Source organism: Daphnia carinata, chromosome 6, assembly GCF_022539665.2.
Source record: "Daphnia carinata strain CSIRO-1 chromosome 6, CSIRO_AGI_Dcar_HiC_V3, whole genome shotgun sequence".
Taxonomy (NCBI): Eukaryota; Metazoa; Arthropoda; class Branchiopoda; order Diplostraca; family Daphniidae; genus Daphnia; species Daphnia carinata.
This window is the reverse complement of record NC_081336.1, coordinates 8,859,232-8,885,548: the sequence shown is the minus strand read 5'-3', so window position 1 is coordinate 8,885,548 and position 26,317 is coordinate 8,859,232. Positions and strand designations below refer to the sequence as shown.

Sequence of the window (26,317 nt, the reverse complement as noted above, 5' to 3'; positions counted from 1 at the left end):
TCGAATAGCGAGAGACGGTATCGGAAAATGGCCACGGCGACATCGGCCACGCAGCCGACGTGCAAATACACCAAATATCAAACCACTAGATCAAGCGCCAGCGCCACAGGATATTTTGATCGTCCCAGGGTGAGTCCCTTTTTTTAAATTGCCATCCTTTTTTTTTCCCATCGGAATTTCGTTTGGTGTGTGCGTGTGTGTGTGTGTGTGTGTGTGTGTGTGTTGGGGTAGGAAAGCTGTGTAAGAAAATGGTATCGCGTTGACACAGGTGCGTGTGTGTCGGTGTGTCTGTGTGTGGATGTGGATGATGCGCGCACCTGCCACTAGTGCCGTGCGACTTGGAAGAGACGCGCGCTAACCGCGAGCAATTAGGAACAATTTTGGTCACGTCGAACTCGTACGACGGGCGTTTGGCCTGTTTAGCCAAATGGAGGCCGCCATTTGGGGGGGGGGGGGGAAATGAATCTTTTGATTGCAAATGACGCAAAGTGGTTGCTTTTGTCGAAACACGATTTGATGAAATGCGATTGATGCGCTAAAATAGAAATGACAACGTGAAAAGAGGCCAAGGCTTTTTAGACGTTTTTGATGCTTTGTGAATCGTGTGTTTCTCTGCGTTTTTTTTTTGCCATGTTTGTTTCTATGTTTTCGTTTGCCGTGGCAAAAGAGAACCGCTAATCATTTCTTCCACTTATCCCCCCCACCCCCCGCCTCCCCCTTACGAAGTTAATATATCCGCCCTCTTCGTTTTGAAAGGGAAACGTAACAAGGACGCCAACGTGTACGGTCACGTTTGGCTCCGTGTGCGTATGCCGAAATCGATACAACTCTTGTTTAGCATCTTTCACCTGAGAGTTCAGGCGGATAAAGAAAAAGAGCATATGCCACACACACACACACACACACGTTCACGGACAAAAGATTTAGAAAATTCATCGTCACGTTTCTTCTCCCACTTTTCTTTTTTTTTTTTTTTTTTTTATTCCCAAGTTTCCGGTTTTTAACGTCGTCCTATTGTTTCACCCGTCTTGTGCATCATTTTCACGCGTGTGTGCGTATGCAAGACTGTATAGCATAACGAAGCACTTTGTCGGGTGAAACGTCGAGAAAGAACGCAAAAAAAAAAAACATTTTTAGGTTCGGATGGGAAATGTTCAAAGAGGCAGCATCTTTAAAAAAGAAAATGGCGCTTAAAAAAAGTTGGTAGCGACACGTAATCTTGTTTTTTTTTCTGTTTTTTTTTAACATTTCGAAATCTAACAGGATCTCGTCTTAGTTTTGCACCGCTTTTTCATGTTGTTTCCTTGTCATAGGTGTCGTCTGTTGAGAGGGCGGATTTGTTACCGAACGGTTCTTACATTACCTTACGGCTCTTTTTTTTTTTTTTTTCATCTTCTTTTTTATATGAAGAATGAAGCCGACCGTGATGATGAGTGCAGGTGTGTGTGTGTGTGTGTGTGTGTAGATGTGCGACAAAATTCTTTTCCCTTTTTTTTTTTTTTTTTTTTTCTCTCGCCATTTTGTCATTGTCCGCAGCAGATTCAAAGCGCCCTCGCTGGTTGTGGTGACTCATTTGAATTTCCCAGCCGCCAGTGCTGGCCTGCGGAGTGAGGACGGGATGTTTTTTTTTTTTTTTTTTTTTTTTTTAATAGATTTTATTTTATTTATTTATTTATTTTTTTTTTTGCTTTGCATCTGGTCTTGCGTCACGAAAGATGTCTAATTCAATAAGTTTGCGTGGCGGAATAGTATTAATAATAAGATATAAAAGAAAAGCTTAGTCATAGTTGGTTGCCATCTTTTTTTCTTTTTTTTTTTTTTTTTTGAAATTTCTTTCCCCCCCCCCCTCGGTTCAAATAGTTTCTTCCTCCCATTGTTCCGTGTTCTTGTTATTTCATAAAACATAACAATTCCGAGAGGAAGAAATTTGAAAAGGCGTGGCTTGATTTCGTTAGACGTTGAATTAATTTTTGTTTTTGTTTTCAAACGTTGAAGAACGACGTTTGATGCCCGCGTGATCCGACTGTTAGCCTTGACATTGGACAATGTCAATTTTTGGAAATAAAGAACGAGATCTAGAATTCGAATCAGCCCACGCGCTTCGCTATTCTTTATTCTTACGTCTTTGTGTGTGTATGTCCACCTGCGCAACGCATTCCGACATCGGCCGGCTTTTGATGTCAGTTTGCTATTGTAATAGAGATTTTGTTGGTCACGACATGTACGACTGTCGTCCGTCCTATTTTTCTGACTTACGAAAAAAGAAAAAAAAAAAAAAATGAGGGGATTGACAATAAAACCCTAAAGGGAAGCTAAAGAGCCTCTCGTGGGGGTCTAACCCTTTCAGGTGCGCAACTGCAATCGACCGAATGGCGTCGTTTCAATTCCAGGGATTTTCAACAAAAAAAAAAGGAAAAAAAAAAGAAAACAAAAACATTCTTTCATGAGAAATCGATTGAAATGATGCGCATCTTTTGTTTGATTTATTTTACCTTGGGAAAAAGAAAAAAAAGAAAAACGTGTTTACCGACTCAGATAGGCGCCAGGTGACCTCAGAATTAGAACAACAAAACAAATCCCTAAATTCTTTTTTTTTCCAAGTTCCCCAGTTAATTGTCGGTTTTTTTCAAGAGTTATGTCACACACGCGAGTAAGCAACACTATGGCGCGCAGGGTCCCGAAGGACGTAAGGTAAGGATGTTACCTTTTCGGGAGGGCGGATCGTTTTTCTTTCCTCTCCACCTGTTGTGGATGTGACGCCAATCGTTCCATACAATTCCCCAGTGTTCCATTGAAGCCACGACACCCTCCCACCTCTCACATGCTTGCGTACCTGAAAGCCAATACCTGACTACCTTCTCCCATGTGTGTGTCGTGTGTGTGACGACTTTGAGGTTTTTTTTTTTTTTTTTTTTTTTTTTTTTTTTTTTTTTTTTTTTTTTTTTTTTTTTTTTTTTTAAGCGGTGAGAGGAAGGTTTTGACCTTGCGACCTCTTCAACGCACGACGGTTTTTTTTTTTTTTTTTTTTTCTTCTTTTGGGGTTGTGGTGGGGTAGTACACCGAGCGAAATGAACGACATCGTCCTTTTTTTTTTTTTTTTCCTGTGTGTGTGTGTCGTCTTTCGTCACCGTTTTTTTTTTCTTATACCTTTTGGGAATGAATTTGCATGTCTTGGTGCAGTTTCGTCTCGAGACGGAGACGGTTCAGTTCATCCTTCTATTTGATCCTCTTTGATTTTTTTTTTTTTTTTTTTTTAAGAAAATATAGTCCGTGCTCCTTGTGGATTTCTTGAGAAAAATGGGTCCAAAGTAGATACACACACACGCACCCAAATAAAAGGGGAGAGTAAAATTCGATGGGTTGCTAATTGTTACGAGAGGTTTTTTTTTTTTTTGTTTTTTGTTGGTACAACATTGCGATGGATAAACTGGAATTGGTCGTCATTCGCCGTATGAGTTTCGCCGTAAGTTTTTTGAAAATTTCATTTTTTTTTTTTTTTTTTCTTTCAATTTGCGAGTAGTTTGAAAAAATGTCGCGCGAAATTCAACGGGGATAACGTGGACGAGCGAGAGGAAGGGGAAGCCTGTTTGGTCTTTCTCCGACATACCAGAAGCGCATTTCTAAATAAATAAGAACTCCCTAGTTTTTTTTTTTTTTTTTTTTTTTTTTTGATAAGATAACGACTCGAGTTGCGCGTTTTATCGTAACAAACATTTGCCTCGACCGGAGTAAGAAACAAAAGACGATTCCTTCATGTTCCAGCCGTTTTTGTGCGCTCACCAATTGTCTAGGAGAAAGAAACCCTCCCTTAAAAAAAAAAAAAAAAATGATTTCGTGATAACAAGAGAAAAGACACAAAAACATTTAGGAGAGACGGACGACAATGGCAACAATCTCTTTTTTTTTTTTTTTTAACTTTAACGAGGAAGAAGAAGAAAAAAGAAGTAGGCCAACCCATGATGGGGATACGACGCTCCCGTTTTGTTATGTCTTTTTTTTTTTATTATTATTATTATTTTTGTGTGTTGGGTCGGGTTGTAGTGTGGCAGAAAACGAGGAGGAGACGGGGGGTGGGGTGGATGGCAGAACGGAGATGCGTGAGTCTCATTGCGTGATGAATGAGTCAAAAAGGAACAGAACGGCGGGATTGCGAAAAATTGAAGCACCAACAGGAGGGGGGCGAAAATGAGCAAATTTTAGGTGTTTGGTATTTCAGGTAAAAAGAAATGAAAAATAGATTGTTGTTTCTCATTTCTTCCGTTGTTGTTGTTCGATTTACGTTGCTGTAGAAACACGTTTTACATCTTTTTGCATGCGTTTCAAAAACGAAAAAGGGCAGCCAAAAATGTGCGCGTTTGCTTTTTTAATAAAAAAGAAAAAAGAAAAAGAAAATCTGAGGCGAAGCAACTCTCTCTCTCTCTTTATGCATCGCGCGCCTTGGTGCAAGTAGTAACGCCGATTCGGGATGGGTCGTTAGCTTTTTTTGTTTTCTTTGATGTGGGTCACACGCAGCCACGCTCTTGTAAAAATCGCTGAACTTTTTTCTCATTTTATTTATTTATTTATTTATTTATTTATTTTTATAGCCGCCAGGGTTCTCATTCCCTCCCTCCCCCCCCTCCCGTTCTTTTTTTAACATTTGCATGTTTCGTTTGATTTGACTAAAGTCCGTACGAGAAAACGCGCGGTGCACGAAAAGAAGAAACTCGTTCGTTCAAACTGTTTGATGTAGAGGAATGTTGGTACGGTACGGCGAAAGGCTCTCAATTTGGTCCAAGAATGCGACGGCATGACGTCTCTGTACTTTGTAACCCGTTATATCACACCCGTGGTTCTTTAAGGTAGACATGAATGGGACAATGTTGTGCTAGTTTATTGAGGACGTTTATCGGTAGCTTTCATCAGCATACTTTTATTGTGCTGTCGAGTAACATCGCCTGGCCGCCAATCTCTTTTTTCGCGCGTCACACAATCAAATGAAAAAGATAGCAGATCGGTATAAGATAGACGGATCTGGTTTCCACTCCAATTAAGCGCTCGTTCTGCCATTGGTTCCGTTTCTCTCTGCGATCAGATGATCCTCCTCCTACCAATTGGAACGCTGTGCAATTTAAATGGGCATTGTCTTTCCATTTTTCTTTTTTTTTTTTTTTTTTTTTTTTTTTTTTTTCATTTGGAAAATGTTGAGGATGACTTACGTACACGGCGGGGAACGTGTGAACGTTCCAATCCGGGACGGTGCAGCCAACAAGTTATCACGCGTGAATCTTGGAATAAAAACCGCAAAAGTGGGATTCATTTTTCTTTTTTCTTTTTTTTTTCTTTTTCTTTTTTTTTCTTTTTAACTATCTGCCCATCCATCTTTCTTTTTTTTTTTTTTTTTTTTTAAATGTTATTTAAATGTCAATGTTTTTTTTTTGTTGAAGAATTGAAGTCGATGTAAGAAAAAGGGCTTCTTTTGGAAGCTTTTAACTTTTGAGTTGCCATCTGACATTTCACTTGAAATGCGTTTTTTTTTTTCTCCTCCCCTGTTACCTCGTTTAATTTTGTCGAGATGAAAGAAAGAAAAAAAAAAAAAAGGGTCGGAATGTATTTAGCTGGCAGGCGAAACGAAAAAAATCGGTGACCCACATTTTTTTTTTTTTTTTTTTTTTTTTTTTTACCTTTCCACGCGTGTTTTTCTTGTTTAGAGAAGAGTCAGCCCAGGGGTAAAGAGTCATCACCATCGTTCGTCTTTACCATTTTTTTTTTTTTTTATTTCTTTAAAAAAAAAGAAAAAAAAAAAAAGGGAAAACTTTGCGCTGGCGCACTTTTATCGCCAAAATCATTTTTGCCGATTTCCATCCAGCCGTCATTTTTTTTTTCTTTCTTTCTCTTTCTCCCACCTGTTGCCTGTGATTCAAAAAGAGACAGTCGAAAGGTGAGATGCCAACTGGACGTTCACGCAAGCCTTTTTTTTTTTTTTTTTCACGAGACGATCTTTTCTTTTTTATTTTTATCAACGTGTGTGGAATGCTCTTTCTCTTTCCCCGTTGGCTCCTCAACTTTCACCTGAGAGACGTTCGTTTTTGGGGAATCGGGGAGTTGTGTGACCCTCGAGGCACCTTAGAAAATGCCTGGCCGTCTTTTCACTATTGTTGTTGTTGTTGAATACCTTTTTTTTTTTTTTCTCTTTAAAAGAAAAGAAAAGAAAAAAAAAAAGAAAGAATCAAAGATAATCGTAAGCCTTTTTTGATTTCCTTTTTCCTTCCTGCTTTCTCCCGACGTCCATTTTTGGGCTGTACGCGCAATAGAAAGAGCGCAGGGTTCATAATACTTAATCCAATAAGGTCATAAACAGTTGATTGCCTTTAGTCGAAGTCGCTTGTCGCCAATCGGACGAATGCAACTCGTATTTTTGTTTTCTTTTTTTTTTTTGTTCTTCCTTGTTTTTATTGAAAATGGACACGTCTTGCATACGTAATGATAGGCAAAGACGGTTGGCTTTTGACGGGACGCGGGCCACGTCAGTCCCTTTTCAACTCGTTTGGACGGGAATAGACTTGGCGAACGGGGCGCCAAATTTGAAAGAAAAGAAAAAATCGAGTTTCGCAGTGCCAGTGTCGTTTGCGACGATGATGGAAGAGATGCTGTGAACTGGAATGTTCCGCGTCCGACGAGTGAAAGCTTTTATTCAGTTCTTTTTCTTGTCTGTGTGTGTGTGTCGTTGTTGTTGTTAAACGGCGAACTGCGCAGCACGTCGACAGACAGCCTTGCCACTTTTTCTTTTCGCTCGGCACGCACCAAACCATTTTTCTCCATTTTCTCTCTCTGCTGTTTTCTGCTTTTTTTTTTTTTCTTTTTTTTTTTCTTCCTTCTTTTTTTTTTTTCTATTTAGAGTCGTATCCAAACTCCTGCGGATCATTGCACTTTGTTGGTGCTGGATAATACGAGTTTCCCTTTTCTTTTTCTTTTTTTTGTTGTTGGCATTCCTCTAGGAGAAAAGGCAAAGGCATTTTTTTTTTTATTTTTATTTTCCTGCTTTTGCAAAAGTGAAACACATTTTTTTTAATTTATTTATTAGAAGAATAAAAGGACGTTTTTTCTTCTTCCTTGCGGAAGTTGTACGTAATCATGGAAGGGAGGAGAGGCAAAATGGCGGTTGTTATTCGGCCATCATACTCAAGGCCTTTTTGTTTGTTGTTGCGCAAAGAAATTGTTCCTTTTTTTTTTATGAGACCCAAAAAAAAAAAAAAAAAAGGAAAATGCCTCAAACGTTTTCTCTAGTTATTGGGCGTAACAGTTCGTGGGTGTTGCCGAATGAGTTTTTTTTTTTTTCTTTCGATCCTTGTTTAAAAAAAGAAAAGAAACGAAAACATTTTTTTCGGGGGGGGGGGGGTGGGTGCTGTTTGGTACAGCAGTGTGATGAAGATGAACTGGGAGGATAGCCCATCTCGCAAAGAAGAAATTGAGAAGGGTGTTTTCGCACCTCTTTGTTTAAACGAAGTACATAATGAGCAGCATCAACGTTTTTGCCCGTCCGATCATTTTTTGTTTTGTTTTGGTTTTTCACGCTGCTCTCTTCTTATTTGGTTTGTTTTCACGCTCAGCTTTTTGAAAAAAAAAAAAATAAAATAAGGGAATTTCATGTAGCGAAGAGAGTTGGTTAAAAACAGTTGGTATCTTGTTGTTGTTAATATATATTTTTTTTAAATTTTTTTTCTTGTCACAACATTTGATCATCCCGTCGGATTTGTCAGAGAAGATTGTCAGATGCCGTAATAACGGGACGGATTGCGTTCTATCCTTTTTTTTTTTGTTGATTCTGTATGGCGAAACAAATGCGCCATTGAAATGTCACCTGGCGCCTTTTTTCAAAACTAGTGTCTGCTCCCATGTTTTCGTGTCGAAACTGTTGAAGATGACGCGCGACAGTTGACTTGCTTTTTCTTTTGCCGGAAGTTTTTTTTTTTTATATATGCCGGCCAAGAAAACAAAAAATAATGAAATGCGGATTAAGACGATGATATTTGTAAAAAGCTGCAAAAATGAAATTCGCATTTCCCAGTGAAAAATGCGCTTCGTTTTTTTTTTTTTTTCTTTTTTTAAGGTGCAATGGTTCAATTGACAAATGAAAGTTTGTCTTTTTTTTTATTGATTTATTTTGCGGTTCTTCCGCTCATGCAACTCTCCTATTTGTTTTCCTCGTTGTGCGTGTGCGTTTATAGAGTACCCCCATTTGTTTTTTTTGTTTTTTTTTTTTTTGCGTGCAATGCGGTTTTTTTCCCTTGACTCTACAACCTACTCTTTTTTTTTTCTTTTGAAATTCTTGTTCTTTTCATGTTCTTACATTGAAAAAAAAAACGCAGCCGAGCCTATCGCGAAAGAGAAAAAAAAAAAAAAGAAGCATAAGATGGTCCTATCGTCACGGGTACCTGTTTGTTTCGTATGACTGGCGGGAGGGAGGTCTCTCTTATAGAAACATCTAACGGACTTGACTGCTTACACACCTTTTTTTTGTTTTTTGTTTTTCATTTCACTTTTCCTTTTTTTATTTGATCAGTATAAAAAAAAAAAACACAAAAAAAAAAAAAGAAGGAGAAAACTAAAAATAACCAAGCACCGATAGTTCGGTTTTTTTTTTTTTCTTTGATCGAAATTTACGATTGTTGTCATGTTTTTTTTTTGGGGGGGGGGAGGCAGAGAAAGAGAGAAGAGGCTTTGAATGCAATCAACGATCCTTTTTCTTCAAACTTGTGATGAGGAAAAGTTTTTCAAATAAATATGTAAGACGAGTAACGTTCTGCGGTCTCTCATTGGCGCGTGCAAATGTTTTTTTTTGTTTTTTTTTTTTTTTTTTTCATCTAAAGGAAAAACCCGGAGAGAGAGAGAGATGATGAAACACATTTTGTTTTTGTTTTTTTCTTTGAAATGAATCTAAATTCGACTCACACGTTGATTGAGAACAAGGTGATTCTCATTTGGGTTGACTTGTTGTTGCGCGCACACCAAAGTCATTTCCACTTGATCAAATTGGCCGCGCTGCGCGGTGATCTAATAATCGCGTGATTGCAACGTGACGAAAAAAAAAAACACATCCCGTGAGGCCCAGTTCTCACCGCGTTCAGCCAACGCGCGTTACGCCTTCGGAATATTTTTTTTTTTTTTTTTTTTTTTTTGATCGAGAGCAATTGGGTAATACGTCAAGGTGCGATTGTGTGTACATGTTAATGAACTTTGTCCAGCCACCTGATTGCGTTCTTCTTTTTCTTTCTTTCTTTCTTTCTTTTTTTAAATTTTGAAAGGAAAATGAAAAGAGAGAGTGAGGAATGTTTGAATGCCAGCGGGGTTGCATTTTCAAACCAAAGAGAAAAACAAAATGAAAGACGCGACTTGTAAAAACAGTTGTAAAAATAATAAAAAAAAAAATGCGCGTTAATTTTTTTTTCGGGTTGAATAATGATATGAGCACAGGGTTTTTTTTTTTTTCTTTCTTTCTTTCTTTTGAATTTTTTTGAATTTGAAAATGAAATGTTTGTGGCGGTTTTTTTTTTTTTTTCCGGTTCTGTTGCAGCAGCGGCAGCAGCAGCAGCAACAACAACAGGCGCTTGGTGATTTGCCCACCGGCTTTGCGCGCTGCGGACTACACACCTTGCGTGTTTTTTTGTCGAGTTTGCGCAGGTGGGGAGGAGGAGCTTCCCATTTTTTTTTTTTTTTTTTTCCTATGCCCTTCAAACATATTATTTTCGTTTTTTTTTTAATTCCCACCCCCCACCCCCCCCCCCCCCTTAAAAAACAATCTCGAATGTTTTTTGTTTTTTTTTTATAAAAATAACCCCAATGTTTGATCCAATCCTAATTAACGTGTGGATTAAAATATGCGATGGAGTTCTTGGAATGGCGGATCGGATCGTCATCGTCGTCATTAGCACAATTCCTTGATTGTTTAAATGTGTTCTTTAAATTAAATGTCACCAGAGCAGCTGAGATTTTGACCTTGTTCTGATTTTGATAAGAAAACACAAATTTGTAGTTTGAAACGTATCCCATTTTGCGCCGCGCATTATTATTAAAGGTTTTGCGTTAATTATTGTGGGAGAAAACCCGCTTGGCAATGCCGTTCCAAATCGTTTCCCATTCGTTGCTGAACCCTGTTTTTTTTTTTTTTTTTTTTTTTCTCCATTCCTACCTCCTTTTTTTTTTTTACCTCTGTCTCTCTCTGTGTGTTAGGGGAGTTATTATATAGCTCTCCCGACGTAATAAAAAAAAGAATGCCCCAGGCTATTCTCCTGACTTTTTTTTTTTTTTTTTCTCATTCTCTACCTGTGTGCCCTCCCCTTCTTTCTCTCTGTACGTTTTGTTGTATGTCTCGCGGGAAAAAAAAAAGCACTAACACAACAACGAACAAGAGAAAGAGAGAGAGAGAGAGAGAGAGAGACCAAGAGCATTTTTTGGTTTGGCGGTGGAAAATAGTCTCTTCCTTTACCAACGACAGCTATCACGCCAGTCCAACATCGACCGCTGTCCGGGACAGCAGCAAGTTCCAGAACCTTTTTTTTTTTTTTTTTGCTTGGAATTTTCAACAAAATTCCGTTGGCTCTTTGCCTTTTTATTTGTTTAAAGTCTCACAGTTTCGGTTCCACCATTTTAAAGAAAGAAGAAACACTGTTTATAACGAACGTTTTGACCTCAACTGAGACATTTTCAGTTGAGAACTTGAACTGATTTGCATTGCGCACACGCACACAATTGAATTCGAGTGACATTCTAGTGACGTTTTGGAACATTTTGTGCGTCGAGTTTATTCATTTCCTATTGCAAGACGAGAGGAAAAAAAAAAGATACACACAGTTTTTGAACTTGACGTACCCGTTTGGTGTGTGTGTGTGTGTGTGTACGTGTACGTGTGTGCTGTTGTGGGTTATTCGTGACTGGGGTGAACTCTCACGTCCTCGTTTCTTTCTTTTTTTTTTTTTTTTTGGTTGTCTCGACCATCAACGGGATTTTATTATTTATTTTTTTCTTTTCAACTTTGTACGTGTCGTGTGTTTGGAATTATCCGGTATCGAAACAAAAAAAAAAAAAACGTCTGCTGGACAAGCGGATCATTCAAAGAATATTCACTTTTTGTGTGTGTGTGTGTGTGTGTGTGCGAAAAAAAAAAAAAAAAAAAAAATCAATGGCGGAATTTCAAGAATATTAAGAAAGAAAAAGAGTAGAAATAAAAAGAGAAGTAAGCTGCGAGTTGCAGAGGAGAGGAAGGATCACGACAAAGTGCGTTGATTCCGGAAATTACCACACGAACATCATGGCTCACGTCGCCATATTGAAAGCCCATAACAAGGCCTACCATCGGGTATACATGAAAGATTTCGCTTCTCTTTTTTTATTCGATTTTGTTTCAATGCAGGATTGTATGAATAAAATAGGTTTGCATTTGAAGTTAGAAGTGGATTAGGAAGGGGGAAAAAAAAAAAAATGTTATTTCTTGGATTGATTTAATTTTTGAAATTGTGACGTCTTGTGTGATGGATCGTTGCCACACTTGACTAATGCATTTCTTTTGTTTGTTTTTTTTTTTTTTTTTTTTTTCTTCTTTCGATGTAGGGCTCGGATCCGAGAGCGGCCACATGTCGCTCCAAACTGCAATCGAAAAGGGCCAAACTGAATCAAGAAATCAACAAAGAACTTCGCTTACGAGCTGGCGCCGAGAACCTTTTCAAGTACGTCAAATTCAAATTCTTTTTTTTTTTTCTTTCTTTCTTTCTTTCTCTTTCTCGCCTTTCATTATAAATTTTTTTTCCTACTTTTACAAAAAAGGAGAAAAAAAAAAAAAAAAGAAAAAAAAAATCTCGAAAAAAGATTTTCTCCTCCATTTGAGTCGTTGGCCATTTTCTCTTTGGTTTTTTAGCCGTTCAGTTCGGTTTCATTATTTTTGTCGCGGGATATTTGAATTGTTATGTTACATTTTTGTTTTTTTTTGTTTTTCTGGAGCATCCGAGATTTCTCTCTTGTTATTTCGTTCGATTGTTGTATCAGTACCCTCTCCCACCTTGCGTCCTTATTTTATTTTTTTTTATTTTTTTTTTTTTTTTCCCGAATGGAGAAATTCCACCACAGTTTTTATGTCGGATAAAAAAGAAAAAAAAAAAAAAAGAAGGGATCCAAAATCAGTCGAGCGCAAATTTCATTGCAAAACCAATGGGATCAAATGACGTCCCACTTGCGTCACGTCTCGTTGGACAACTCGCCAATTTTTGTCTTTTCTATTTATTTTTTTTCGTTTTGGCCAACGTTCCGGCTGTCATCTGTCCACTGTAATAAATCCGTCTCTACGATGACGAGCTCGTCGTGGCTTGACTCGATGCACCTGGTTCTTCTTCTTCTTCTTTGTAGTTCAATTTTTTTTTTTTTTTTCAACAGACGAACCGCAAGAGGGCTTTTTTTTTCTCTCTTCTTTCTTAATCCGGTCACGCTGGAACGAGAGTCTATTTATTTTGCCACCAATCCATTTATCACGTCGCAGACTTTTCATGTGGCGAGGGAAAAAGAGAAAAAACGAAACGCATTTTGTTTTGTTTTTTTTTTGTTTGTTTTTTTTTTACCTGGCGAACGATTTCCTATCCAAGGTCGTTGTCGAAGCAAATCATCAAAAAGAGTCTAAACGCGCGCCCACGTTTCAAAACCATAGTTATCCCACCTTTTATTTTTTCCCATCACTGGAATTGCCACATTGGATATGCAAATTCTTTGTTCTTCAAAAAAAAAAAAAAAAAAGATTGTCCTTTTTTTTTAATTGAAAAAAAAAAAAATGTTGGCGAGGAGCGTTCGGAAGGTGTTCGATTCTCAACCTGATTCATTTTCACGTCTGATAAGCAATTCATAGGGACAGGCGCTACGATGCGACAGCACTGACGTCTCATTTGAAAGTTTGATTTTCCCTTTTATTTTGATTTTTTTTTTTATTTGTGTTGGGCATTTTATTTGCGTGTGAAATGGGCAGGTGTTTGACCGTTTAATAGGGTCCGTTCAACTTCCTTTTTTTTTTTTTCGTCTTCTTCTTTCGTGAAAAAGAAAATGCGCTGACCGTCAGTCTCTCCCCCACTTCCCCACAAAAAAAAAAAAAAAAAAAAAAAAAAAAACTGGCAATGATTTTTATTGCTTTCCCCCGAAATGTGTGGCTATGATTGCCAGTGTGTTTAATAGCGTCTGCCGGATTTTTTTTATTTTTTTTATTTTTTTTTTCTCGCACGGCTCACCGATCGCATCGATATTCAATAGCCAAAGGGGCAGCCATCATGAGCCAAGCGGTGGTGGTGTTGTTGCTGCAATCCTTTGTTGGCCAGCAATTGCAATCATTTCAGCCCCCCTCCCACCATATGAAGAGAGTGGTGGGCACACAAACGAATGTAGAACTCTATTTAACTTTTTTTTTTTTTTTTTTAAGTGGATGGGAATTCTGTTTGTGTGTGTATGTAAGAAAGAGAGAGAGAAAACCATCGTCCCGTGGAACAAAATCAAATTTCTCACGTCTGAGAAAAAGAAATGTTTTTAAAAGTCAAGCAAAAACTTCTTTTTTCTTCTTCTTCTTCTTTTTTTTTTGGGGGGAAGACGTTCCAGACGGCTGCTATTCCATGATACCTACAACTGGCTGTAAATATTCTATTTATAGGAAGTAATTATTTGTTTATTTGAATGGCATTAGGACAAGAACGGCGTTCAGCGTAGGGAAGCAAGTGTCGATGACGGCACGTTTTTTTTTTTTTGTTTAAAAATGTCTTTCATCAACTGAAAGACGCACAACATTTTGCACAAATGTTTGTGTCGTGCGCGTGTGCAAAATAGAGAGAGAGAGAGAGAGAGAGAGAGAGAGAGAGAAAACGAAAAAGGGAGGCACCTCGGTGTCGATAAGCGACGATATCCGGCAGGCGATGTCGTAGATCAAGTGATGAGGACACGAGAGAGAGAGAGAGAGAGTTCGTCGTCGAAATTCCGAATGTGTTTCTTTCACAAGATGGCCGACAAGAGCCGAAAGAGACGCGTACGCAATTCCTGCTGCGTGGCAGGCAGACGTGTCCATTTCAATTGCGTCCGCTTTTTGAATTGCCTATTCAATTGTTTTTTTTTTTTTGTTTTTTGCGGTGAGAAAACACTAATTTCCACCAATTGAAAATGGCGGTGAAGCAACGTTGCCAATAGCCATTTTCCTTTCTTAATTTATTTTATTTTATTTTATTTTTTTTTGAATTTTATTTTTATTTGGTATGCGTGTCCGGTTAATTGCAATTTGGGTGAAGAAGAGAAAGAATCGACTGTTTGAGAATTTGGCACGAAACAAAACACAATCGGGGTCTTGCGGGAAAATCACCTGAAGCGTTTTGTATCTTGTTTTTTCTTTTATTGCGCAATTGGCGGTGCAAAAAATAATAAAAAAAAAAATGGATTGGATATTTGATATCGGCCCTACCATCAAATCGCAATTTCCTCTTTTTTTTTTGTTTTTTTTTTTGTGTGTGTGTGTGTGTGTTTCGGTTGTTGTGTTAGTTCCAGTTTCTTCCCTACTATCCCCACCTCGTTCCTAGCAAATTGTTTGAATGGAATAGATGATCCAAGAATTCAGGTGAACAAAGGCAAATCAGCGTGAGCTCTACCCAACTGCCCAAACCATCATTTTAACTCCCCTCAATTTCCACCTACAAAAAAAAATTGAGAACCTGTCAGAACAAAAATTTTGAAAAAACAAAAACAAAAACATCTAGTTCACAAATCGGCCTGGATTTGCTTAAATTCGTCATTGTATTCGTTTCAAATTAGAAAAGTCATTGACGATATCTCCCCACTGTGAAAGCGAGAGAAAGAGAAAACAATCGAATGTAGGTTGGTGTTCGTATTTTTTTTAGCGCCGATTCAAATCGATGCGATGAGTAGACGAAAGTCGGTACCAACAGATTCCATTCAACCACCGCAAGATGAGTCTCTTCCTTTTCGTTTTCTTTTTCGTTCGTTCGTTCGTTCGTTCGTTCGTTCGTTCGTTGGTTCGTTCGTTCGTTCGTTCCATGGCCGATGCGCTCCGTGTCCTTTTTTCGCATGCACCCACCAATTTTTTTTTCCCTTTTGTTGGAACCCGTTTGTCTGCGATCATATATCCTTTTATTTATATATATATTTTTTTTTTCTAAGTGTCTATTGTTGTTGTTCTCGTGTCAAATGTGTTTACAGTTAACCTAACGTTTTCTTTTCGTTTTGGATGTGTTTGATTGGGGGGGGGATAGAGCGACGAGCAACAAGAAGCTGCGCGAGACGGTCTCGCTCGAGTTGAGCTTTGTCAATTCCAATCTGCAGCTGCTCAAGGAACAACTGGCCGTTCTCAACAGCTCGGTCGAGGTCTACCAAGGCGACCAGCACGGCGGCCTCACCCATCACATCCCCATGATTCCGCTAGGCCTCAAAGAAACCAAAGAAGTCCCATTCCACGATCCCCTGCGCGTACGTAATTTTTTAAAAATCCACTTGACTTGTCATTTTGATGTTTTGTTTTTTTTTTTGTTGTTTTTGTTGTTGTTGTTTCGGGCTTCAAAACAATCTAATTTTGATTTTGACTTGAATGTTTCAACAGGAGTTTATCGAGGATCATTATAAAGACGAGGCCGATAACTATGCGGAAGCCATCGCCGAGTTGTCTGACTTGCGACAGGTACCGTCCTACAACTAGACCAACCTGAATAACTTGTTTATTGGGGTCATTGGCTCGTTTCAAAACTTCCTCTAAATGATCCACAACGAAAATATTGAATTAAAAAAAAAAAAAAAAAAAAATATAAGCCAAGTTTTTTTTTGTCTGCTGTTTCATAATCAGGCCATGAGGACGCCATCGCGCGACGCCACTGGCATCGGTTTGCTCTACGAGTACTACAATCAGCTCTACTTCTTTGAACGCCGTTTTTTCTCGCCCGAACGAGGCCTGGGCGTCTTTTTCGACTGGTACTCTTTTGCTTTTTTTTTTTTTTTTTTTTTTTGGTTATATTTCTTACTTACTTCATAGCAATTCCAGAACACGCATAATGTCTGGAAATGTCCAAGTCAATGTGTGGCACGATATATATATATATACGGGCCGAGTGCAATTGAGACGGGGCAGGTGTGTTCCGCCACGTGATCATCAAAAACTCTTTGAAATGAAGCCAACAACATTTTTTTTTTTTTTTTTTATATTCGGACAGAAAATGAAGGGGGCAAAAGAAGAAGAAGAAAAAAAAAAAAAAAAAAATTGGAGCGTAACGCATCTGTTCCAGCATGAGGCCACTAGTTTTGCATAATCTGTAGCAGACGAAATTTATGTTTTTGCGTGTTAAGGCTTGATTGATATCTTTTTATGCTCTTTGCTCGTTCGTTCGTTCGGGATTGTCCTTATCATAACGGTGACGCTCTAACGAAGACGAGGAAACGGGAGCAAATTCATTTGACTTACTGACTTAATTCGATTTGTTTTTATTTGTTTAAAACAAAAAAAAAAACAAAAAAAAAAAATTGTAGGTTTGATTCTTTAACGGGAGTGCCGAGCGCGCAGCGGACAGTGGCCTTTGAAAAGGCGTGCGTCTTGTTCAACCTGGGAGCCTTGCACACGCAGATCGGGACGCGACTGGAACGCGGGACGGGCGAGGGACTCGATGGCTCTGTCGATAACTTTTTACGAGCAGCTGCCGTTTTCCGTTTCATTGTCGACAACTTCACGAACGCACCGTCCATGGACTTGGCCCCGCAAGTCCTCGAGGCCTTCATCCTCCTCATGATTGTAAGCTGCTCTTTTCTTTCTGTTGAAGCAAAACAATTGGCCCCCTTTTTATTTTTATTTTAAAAATATTTGCATATAAAAAGGCCCAAGCTCGCGAGTGCCTTTTCGAGAAGTTGTTGCTGAGCTGTCGAGGGGACTCTGCTCCTGCCCAGGATGTCGACGCCTACCTGGAACAAGCTCAAGAGGCAGCCGAGGTAATCAATGACACACACACACATTTGGGGCAAGAAAAAAAAAAAAATTAAAGATCGATTAGTTTTGAGTGTGCGAGGGAAAGCCGATGGACTCGACGGGCGCTCGTGAACGTTGTCAGAGTCGCACGTACTAAAGGAAATCGAAGGTTGTGCGCGTCGTTGCCATATTTGTTGGCAACGACCGAACAAAAGAGGGGAATCGCAACGGTCGTGACTTCCAATTATGGCCGATGAGGAAATCAAATCGAGAAATGCAAGCATTTTCAATCGGCCATTTGCATACATTTATGTTCCATTTTTAAATCAACCTTGACGGTTTTTTCAAATTTAATATTCCACCTGTTGTGTTCCAAGATTTAGAAGGAAAACAATTGAAACTAATCGATTTCCTTTTTTTTTTTTTTTTTTTTTTTTTTTAAATGATTTTGTTCCATTTTATATATACAGTTGTCGGACTCGTATCAGCGCGTCTACGAAGCCCTGTCTGTCGAACTGGTCAAGGACTACGTGCCCGATTCGTGGATCGCTCTGGTCCAAGTCAAGAGCCAATACTACAAGGCGATGGCTCACCAGCTGGTCGGTTCTGGATTTGTGGCCAGCATCGACGGCCGTCCGTTAAGTCTCAAAACGAAGGAGACGCTCACCTTCATGTACAGCGAGGATGAACGAGCCAACGGCGAACCCAATTTCGCCGCCCATTCGGCCAGCAAACCGAGCAAAGATAAAGTCAGCACCATCATCGACATTCGAGTACCCAAAAACGATGCCGAACAGCTCCAATTAGGTACGTCCAATTTTTTCTTTTTCTTTTCTATTCTATTCTATTAAGAAAAGAAATTTCGCGCTTTTCTCTTTTCAATTTTCGTGAGAATGACGCCGAACTGTGAAAAAGGCAAACGTCGCTTAATGAATCGTGAAACGATCGATGCGGACGACGAGCACAGACAATTAGAAAACGCAAATTTCCCAAAAGGAATAAAATTGAAAGAATTTTTTTTTTCGTTCGGCAATACTTTCGCCTTGTCGTTCGTGAAATGAGAGTAGCGGTCAAACATTGTCCCGCTTGTCTCGTACGTCCTTGTAAAACTTTCCCAACAATAAAAAAAAAAAAAAAAAAGAAAGAAGAAGAAAAGATCCACACATTTTGCAAGTCGAATGAAAAATGTGTGGGTAATTTGTCTGTTTTGTTTTTTTTTTTTTTTTTTTTTTTGGGGGGGGGGGGGGGATTGGTCGTTAATGTTGGCTTATTAAGAGCGGGAATGTTTAAAAAAAAAAAAAAAAAAAAAAAGTTTCGAAATATCGTGCGAACGCTGTGGGTATCGGTTTTTGTTTCGTGATTTATTTTTAAAATTTCATCACTCATTTTTTTTTTTTTTTTTTTTTTATGTCTCTGTTTTTTTTTTTTTTTTTTTTTTTTTATGGTGGGGAATAACCGACAGGTTTGAGTCATATGCGTGAATCGGTGCTTCTGCACGAAGAGAGCCTGCGGCTGCAGCGCATGTGCCGCGAGTTGAAGAAGCGCGACCACCTGTCGACCTTTTTGCGACGGGCTCACGACGCCGCTCTCAGCGCCTACACCCGAGCACTCGGAGACGATGAATTCGGCGAGGCTCTCGACCCGCCTCCCATCTTGGGTGAGTGCACCATTGATTGTCTTACCTACTTTTTTCTTTTTTCTTTTTTTACTACCTTATTCTTGCGTGAAATTGCTCTCTCATTTGCATACGATTTTTAACCGGCGTTGCCAGTTTGTGTGGGAAAAACAGAAACAGATGGCTGTTAGGTTTTTTGATGGCTTTTCGATAGCTGATGCATAATGTGATTGCAGCGAAATTCTTTTCAGGTCCCGAACTGGCCATCTGATTAGCCCTGACTGCACATTTATATTAGCCCACGTCTCTGTTTCGTTTGTTTAGAGAACCGCTACGGTGTGTGTGTCTAACACGTTTATAATCGTCAAATTGTGAACGACATGCTAACAGCCCGAGACGATTAAATTTGGCCCTAATCTTCCGTCTCTCGAGTTCCCAATAATTGAGTCGAAATCATTTGCCAAGGGCCGGTTAAAACGTTTGCGTGCAATCGTACGGGGAAAAATGGAAAAAAGACAACAACCCGCAATACCTTTTTTTTTTTTTTTTGTTTTTTTTTTTTGTTTGATCTCGTAAGAGAAATGTAACGTCGTTGTCCTTTAACGGTTGATTGGGAATTTTTTTTTTTTTTTTCTTTCTTTAACGATTACTTACGCGTCCCTAATACCTTAGCGCGTATTCGTCTTATTTATTCAATTTTTTTGGTGCACTCGTAACGGGACGCAGCTGGACTTTGTGTGTCTCGCAGAAATAGGTTATCATAGCCGCAATTAGTGCTCTATATCGCAGCTATAATCAACGGCCGTTTTGCCCGTTGTCCGTCCCTACTCTTCTACGTTATGTAGCCCAGTTTTCGTTGCTGGATCGCGGCGGGGTGGTGGGAGAGTCCGTCTAAGAAAGAAGAGAGATGAATAGCGCCCCTTTGATTACGATTTATGTCTTCTTAGTTGGCATCCTTCTGATTCCCGCAACCCCCCCCCCCCCCCTCCTGTCGGTCTGGTTTAGTGCAAATCTAATTAGATTTTTGTTGCATTGAAATGGAACAATAAAATTTTGATTTTATTTGTATTGTTTATTTGGCACAAAAAAAAACAAAACAAACAAACAAATAGCATCGACGAAATTGCAGCTGTCGTTTGGCCAGCCGGATTTCACCCAGCATCCAGTGGACGATTTATTCCGCCAACTGGGTCCGCTGACTTTGTTCTCGGCAAAGCACAAGTGGAACCCACCCAGAGTGGCCAATTTGCGCAAATTGCATGACCAAGGATTCGGATTCAGTGTGCGCGGCGACGGACCCATCATCATCGCCGGAGTCGATGGCGGTTCCATCGCCGATGTAATTATTATTATTATTTTAAATCAATGGAAGATGGAAGTAAATGTGATTCATTATCAAACAGTTGGCTGGCGTGAGGGAAGGTGACGTCATCATAGGAATCGGTGATGCGGACGTAAAGTGGTCAACACACGAAGAGGTCGTGTCTCTCATCAAACACGCTCGCAATGACCTCTCTCTCAAACTGATTCAACCCGTCGAGAAACCAACCCAACCCTCTAAGGTATGCGCATCATTATTATGCATATTTTTAATTTCATTGTTTTTATTTATTTATTTTTTATTTTGAATTCCCTAATTTTTCCGTGTATGCCGTTCATTTTCTCTCAGTCAATGATGAAATCCATGGCCAAAACTTTGCCCGGTGGCCGCGGATCGACCTCGCCCACATCGACGACCAGTTCCAGTTCGGGCGTATCCTCGGCCGCTAGCCACTTGTCCAGCACGTTGGCCGGAAGGAGCTCGAAGAACAACAGCAAGAGCTGTGACCGGATACACGCCATCGGGCGTAACCTGCCCGGCGTCAGGCGGCGTGACAAGAGCCTCGACAGTCACGTCAAATACAGAACGGACGCCAAATCTTCCGGCAAAGGTTAGAACTCGCATTCGAAAAGATAAAAACCTGGAACCAGATGAAATTTCTTTTTCCTCTTTTTTTTTTTTTTTTTTTTTTTTAATCTTATCTCTTCAATGTTTAAATCAATTTCGAAACGTTTTTCCTGCAGGGGGAAGGAGTCGAGATAGGACCATCACTGGACGCCTCAGCCTGGCGGCGGATTTCTTTAATTTGAGCCTACACTCGAGCAAAGATCGAGATAGGACTGTTGACAGCGGCACGAGTAGCCAAACACGTTCCACAACAGCCGGAAGCCGGCTCACTTGGAATCCGTTTCGGACCAAGAGCCGCGAGCGCCAGAACAGCCACGGCCACCATCATCTGCACCAGCAGTCGCACCATCACGCCATGATGGCCCTCAAGACGCCGTCTACGCCGCCCGTTAGCGGCGAGGTCATCTGCAAGAACATCATTATGCGCTGATTGATTCACCTGGCCCGTAAGAATTTTCATTATTTCTTTTTTCAAATACCGCGCCCTTTTCTTTTTCTGTCTCTCGTTTCAAAAATGGTGTATTTCAGATTTTTTTTTTTTTTTTTTCGTTTTTTTTTTTTTACGGTGATGATGGAATATTCATTTTATGTTTAAGGCGTATTATCCCTCATCTTAAAAAAAAAGAAAATAGTTCGAAAAGAAAAAAGAAAAAGAAAGAGGAAACACCTGAGCGTGCCATATTGCGTACAGTATAAACGTGAACATTTTGACTTTAAAGATTTCCTATCTTTTTAACTCTTTTAGTTTTATGTGTGGTAAATCAGACAAAACATCTCTCCAAATATTTCGTTGAGACTTTCATATTATATAAATGTATAAATAACTGAAGTTTAAAAAATTCCAAGTTTAAAAAACAAAAGCAAAAAAAAAAAAAAAAAAGTTGATCGATTACGATGCGAAATGGAACGTGGACTTGATAAACTACTTTAGTTTCTATCCTTTTACGTCAATATTTTCCCTAAGAAAATTTAAATAACCATGCACCTTATGTATGTGTGTACAAAAGAGGATTGGATAGTTGTGCGAAGCAAAACGGATATGAGAAATGACCAAATTCTGATTGTAGTCCCCATAAATTTTTAATAATGTTTTTGGATTTCTAAGCAAAAGATAACTATAAACATTTAATAATTGACTTGTTTTTAACCATAGTGTGGAAAACAATTTTCTCTTGTGTTTGTTGCATGCTTGTTCCAAAAATTCTTCTTTTCATTCCATCATCTCCCCCCGAGCTCATTTTATCTGTACATTATACCCAATTGTTTGTGTGTGTGTGTGTGTGTGTGTGGCTGGACTGTGCTGCGTCAATAAACCAAAAAAAAAAGACGAGAGATAAATCAAGAACAAAGGCGAAATTGTAATGGAATCAAGTAAGGCGGCAGAGGAAAAAAAATGTGATTTAAAGACTGTTTTAATTTAATTCAGGTGGTATCATATGAAAACTCATTCAAATGATAATTAACAAGTGAATGGCAGTTGCTTTTGCGTGCATTGCTATTACAATAATGGTCTGTATTTATTTTAGAAAAGATTTTCTGTTTTATTTCTATTCTAAATGTTAAAAAAAAAAAAAAAAAATGGGGGACAGAAGATGTTGAAAATGTACTCCCTAAAATCCAGATTTTCCGGCCATCATGTTCTCCGCACAAAATCTCGGGAAATGGAATCCTTTGAGGAGAAACTCTTGGATGCCCTATAGAAATTCCAGAACAGAAAAAAAAACAAACAAACAAGATTAGAATTGAATTCTACAAACGATTGAATCATTTTTTTGTTTTTTTTTTGTTTTAAAGTTTTCAATTGATACCGAACAGCCTTCAATGCAGACGGAGAACGGCTGGAAAAGGATGTGGAATCCGGCGCAAAATCCGGCCAACCAGAAGGCGACGAAAATGAGAATCAAGAACCAGATGATGCTCCAGAGAATGTTGCCTCCATCACCACCAGCTCCGCCGTTACCTTTGCCAGCCATCGTCTTTCGTTTTTGTTGTAAAATTTAAGATCTCAAGTGGCGCTGCCCTGTCGGAAGAGTAGGGAAAACAAATGAAAACAGTCCCGCTACAGCGTTACAGCTGTGTTTGACACCGTGCACATTCCAGTCAAGTCGGGACAAAAACTATTTTCGAAACATCTATTTCTGTATCGAATTCTATCGTGTGTCTTGCCTTGATTTCAACTAAAAGCCTACTCACGGGCTGCTATTCTTTTTTCGATGTTGTGAGCTCTCTGATTGGGCATCGCGCTTGGTCCTCAATGTTACAAGGCGCCCAGAATGGCAGCCCGGCAAGAGCCAAGCATTTCGGGTGTGGCACATAGTTTATCGATGTTTCTCTGGCGCATTATCAGCGATTAAGTTAGTTGGACTTTGCCATCGGACGCAAACGAAACGTTATAAATTTTTTTTTTATTACTTTGTTTACTTGTTTCTCCGTAGATTCTTGGCTGAAGTTTAACGATGGTGAAATTCAATCCTGTTTAAAGAGTTTGTAGCGCACATTTTAAGTCGATGCCCAACGTGAAATGGAAAATTGCATTTAAATTCAGGAAAGCGCCTCGTACCAGGACGAGCATCAGAGCGAACCATTAGACTTCCGCTCTTTGTTTTCACTCTACGCGGCCCTTTGCGTTATCAAACACATGAGAAAGCGTGAGCCTCACTTATCGGTCACTACCTCTGGTTACCTGTAACGTTTTTTTTTTCCTTTGTGTTTTCATTTTTGATTTTAAGTGGGTTGAAATGTCGTACTGTCAAAACTAAATGGACAAAAAGTAGGAGTTGTAAAAGAACGAAGAAAACTGATTTAGAAATCACGAAATCTGGAGAGCATAAGTAGTGGACAAAAGAACTGAAATGCACGGATTCATACGCAGACGCCAACATTTGACGTCACGATCAGTAAAATTTTAAATTAAGCGAGAAAAGAATTTGTTTTTTTGGGCGCTCAGAATTTCACTAGTCACAGTTTGGCACATTGGTGAGTCGAACCAAAATAGCCAAAAACTATCCTATACTTAGTGCGCGTGTTTCATTACCGACGACAAGTGATACGCCACGATCAAATTTACCGACAAAAGGAAAGATTTTGGGGGCAAAAAAATATACTTACAATAAACAAACGAATACGTTGTTCGTTGCTTTCTTGTCTTCCTCCCCGAAGATATCGTTCGATCGTTACTAGTCGATGGGAAGAAGCTGGACGACGGTGCACACGAACTCTGGCGAGTCGAGAGGACGCGTTGACCGAAGGCGTACACGACGGAGTAGGAAAGCGAACTGTTGGGCGTTCATTGTACGTTGTGTTCCCATGGTTTCCTGCCTTGTGTGGGCGCCGTGAAGCAACAAGAATCCCTAGCCCCTACCCACCTTCAGGGCAAAAGGAGATATCTGTTAGAAATGCGTAGGTTATGTATGTTTACCGTGTGGACTGAGGAGGAATTTTTTTCTAGGGTGGGCTTGGGAGTTTAAGAGTGTTAACAAGATAAGATACAAGGACGTGGCAGAGAGGCATATATTGCGAGATTTCTAACGATAAAGGGAAAGTCATATACAAATAATTTAAAAAAAAGCTGAAATTAGTTTTCGATGGCGTCATGTCCGGCTGTTGAAATCAAACAAACGGTCAAAGGAACAAGTGGCTCGAAACATCAGGTTGTTCCCATCACTGATAGATGGTGTGTTTTCACTTGCCGAACAACGCAAACCCAACTAAAGGCAGACGTCGAGAAAAACAATAATATTAGGTTGTTTTTTTTGTTTTTGTTTTTTTATTTCCTCTTGTGACTTATCGCGAGTCAGCTATCTCCCACAGCGAATATTTCGCTACCTCGAATGGATCTGGGAAGTGTGTGGTCAAGGTTACAATTTCTTCATTAGCTGAACTTCAGTTAGATGTGTTCTACAGCACTAGAGATGTGCAACAGCAACAGTCTTCTACTAGTAGACTGCCTTCATCTGGGAATACCCATAACCCTATAGCCACTAGGAAATTGCTGAGGTAATGGTGGAAGCTGCTCCTGCTTCTGAGCTGAAACAAATGTTAATTCAATGAACACTAATTCCTTATTGGCCAATTCCTCGGATCACAGCATGACATTTATTACCTTGGGGTATGTGCTGGGCCAGAAATTCCTGGATGTGTGGTGGGACTGAAGCTGTTGATTTCTTCAGGTTTTTTTTAGGTACGCTTTGTGCAGAGTAGCACTGAAGTAATAAGATAGCATTAATCCAATCATCAATTCTAGGATCAAGGATCTTGCCACTAATCAATTGTTTCTTCTTCTCCTGCAGTATCGTGAGGACTGTTACCCCCTCTGCCGTGACCTGATCTAAATGGCCACCACCTTCCAGCACTGCTTGAAACACACAAAAGTAGGACTCTTTGCAGTCTGGCGAACAGCATTCAGCTAGCAAATGAAGTGCCGTTTTGCCATCATAATCAATGATCCTGGGATCGGCCCCGTTGTCAATAAAAAGTTGGATGACTTCTACGGCTATCATAACCTCATCGTCGACCCGCGTTTCCAGAAATCTTTCGACTCCCAAATGCAGAAAAGAGGTGAATCCTTTGCGTCGTTTTTCTAAACGGAAGTAGCCGCGGAGAACTCTGTTTAATCTTTCACTTTCTTCTCGATCAGGGTGGCGCACTTTAAATACTGTGATTATCAAGCCATAGGTCCTTTGCACGACTGAGTGGCAATTTTCTTGGATTTGAACGCCGACAGGTGGAGGATGAAAAATCAAATTGGTCACAATTATCGAACCAAATTTGATGGCCGCTAGGAGATTGCTAAATGTCAATTCTTCTCGTCTTTCTGTGCTGTTGACTGGACTTTGCTCCAATCTTATCAAAACGTCGGACAGGAGAAGAAAAGCTTCCACGAAAACTTGTAAACACTTGGGAGAATCCTTGCCGTTATATTTATTCGAATGTTCCAAAATTAATAGGCAAACGTTGATGAGTCGTATTGGGTCATTTTCTGGAAGATGTTTGCCGTAATCCAGCAATGTCTTTAAATGAAAATAATTTGGCTTAGAATTTTCAATGTCCCTTTGACCAAACGTTCGCAATATAACGAGCAAGGCTTGAGCAAATGCCAGCGATGGATGATGTCGATACGATAAATGTTCTTGTATTTCTTTCAGTTGCAGTGGCACGGTTACTTCGATGACATCGCCGATTGCTTTACGAGCAACGTCGCTCAAAGGTTGAGGAATCTTCAGGATAGGTAAACGTCCATTGGCTGTTGAATTCCGGAGCTCAAACGCCTTTTCCCAACACTGAAGTCCCCGGACACATATGGTATTTTCTTCCCACACTACTTCTGAAAGCAGCTCCTTGATCACAAATGCTGCACCCATCAATTCAAGAGCTACAATCTTCTCTGGTCGAGGCATTGAACTAGCTATGAAAGAATTGGTAACAAATTCCAACCACGAAACATCGTCGTAATACAAGTCTATGAGGTATTCCATAAATTGGAGTACGTTTATCTTGTTGGCGATGTCGCGAATAATTTCCATATCAGCTGATGGCAAAACGAACGTTTGCGTGAACTCCTTGTCCTTTTCGGGTGGCCCAATGGAAAACATGTCCACATCGACTTTGGACCACGAAAACATCGACATCTTTCTGATGTAGTCTGATCGTACATTTGTTTCAACGTTGATGTTATCTTTGATCGTTTTGACGAGAAAATCGATCATTTCAAATTTTCTTTCTTTGATGGCCACGTACAGTGGTGTCCGCTCGTCTTCATCGCGTTCACTTAGATTCTTCAGTATTGTTTTCTTGTCGCTGAGAAGTTGGCAAA

At 39.6% G+C, this 26,317-nt stretch overlaps 2 protein-coding genes across 3 annotated transcripts in view; one reads left to right on the top strand and one right to left on the bottom strand.

Annotated features, from left to right (window-relative positions):
- LOC130699528 (rhophilin-2-like) lies at positions 1-21,832 on the top strand. Of its 2 annotated transcripts, none has more exons than XM_057521796.2 (13): positions 1-129; positions 11,587-11,702; positions 15,252-15,465; positions 15,596-15,673; positions 15,836-15,960; positions 16,513-16,771; positions 16,855-16,965; positions 17,413-17,749; positions 18,405-18,599; positions 19,670-19,896; positions 19,961-20,119; positions 20,227-20,488; positions 20,622-21,832. In XM_057521796.2, exons 1-13 carry the CDS (start codon positions 28-30, stop codon positions 20,933-20,935), a joined length of 2,499 nt encoding a protein of 832 aa, XP_057377779.1. In that variant the 5' UTR covers positions 1-27; the 3' UTR covers positions 20,936-21,832. The 2 variants fall into 2 exon arrangements, with proteins under 2 accessions (XP_057377779.1, XP_059351641.1); XM_059495658.1 differs by lacking the exon at positions 1-129 and adding an exon at positions 10,541-11,335.
- LOC130699524 (low-density lipoprotein receptor-related protein 2-like) overlaps positions 5,303-26,317 on the bottom strand; it is a 103,092-nt gene continuing 82,077 nt past the window's right edge. The window contains exon 25 of the mRNA XM_059495656.1: positions 5,303-5,349. The gene's annotated coding sequence lies outside the window, so the exon portion shown is untranslated. The remainder of the gene's footprint in view (positions 5,350-26,317) is intronic.

Bases quoted from the DNA above. Each gene is read 5' to 3' on its own strand.
- LOC130699528 (XM_057521796.2), top strand. From the start codon at position 28: ATGGCCACGGCGACATCGGCCACGCAGCCGACGTGCAAATACACCAAA. The intron at 18,600-19,669 runs GTGAGTGCACCA...ACAAACAAATAG, and splicing joins CGACCCGCCTCCCATCTTGG to CATCGACGAAATTGCAGCTG. The intron at 19,897-19,960 runs GTAATTATTATT...ATTATCAAACAG, and splicing joins ATGGCGGTTCCATCGCCGAT to TTGGCTGGCGTGAGGGAAGG.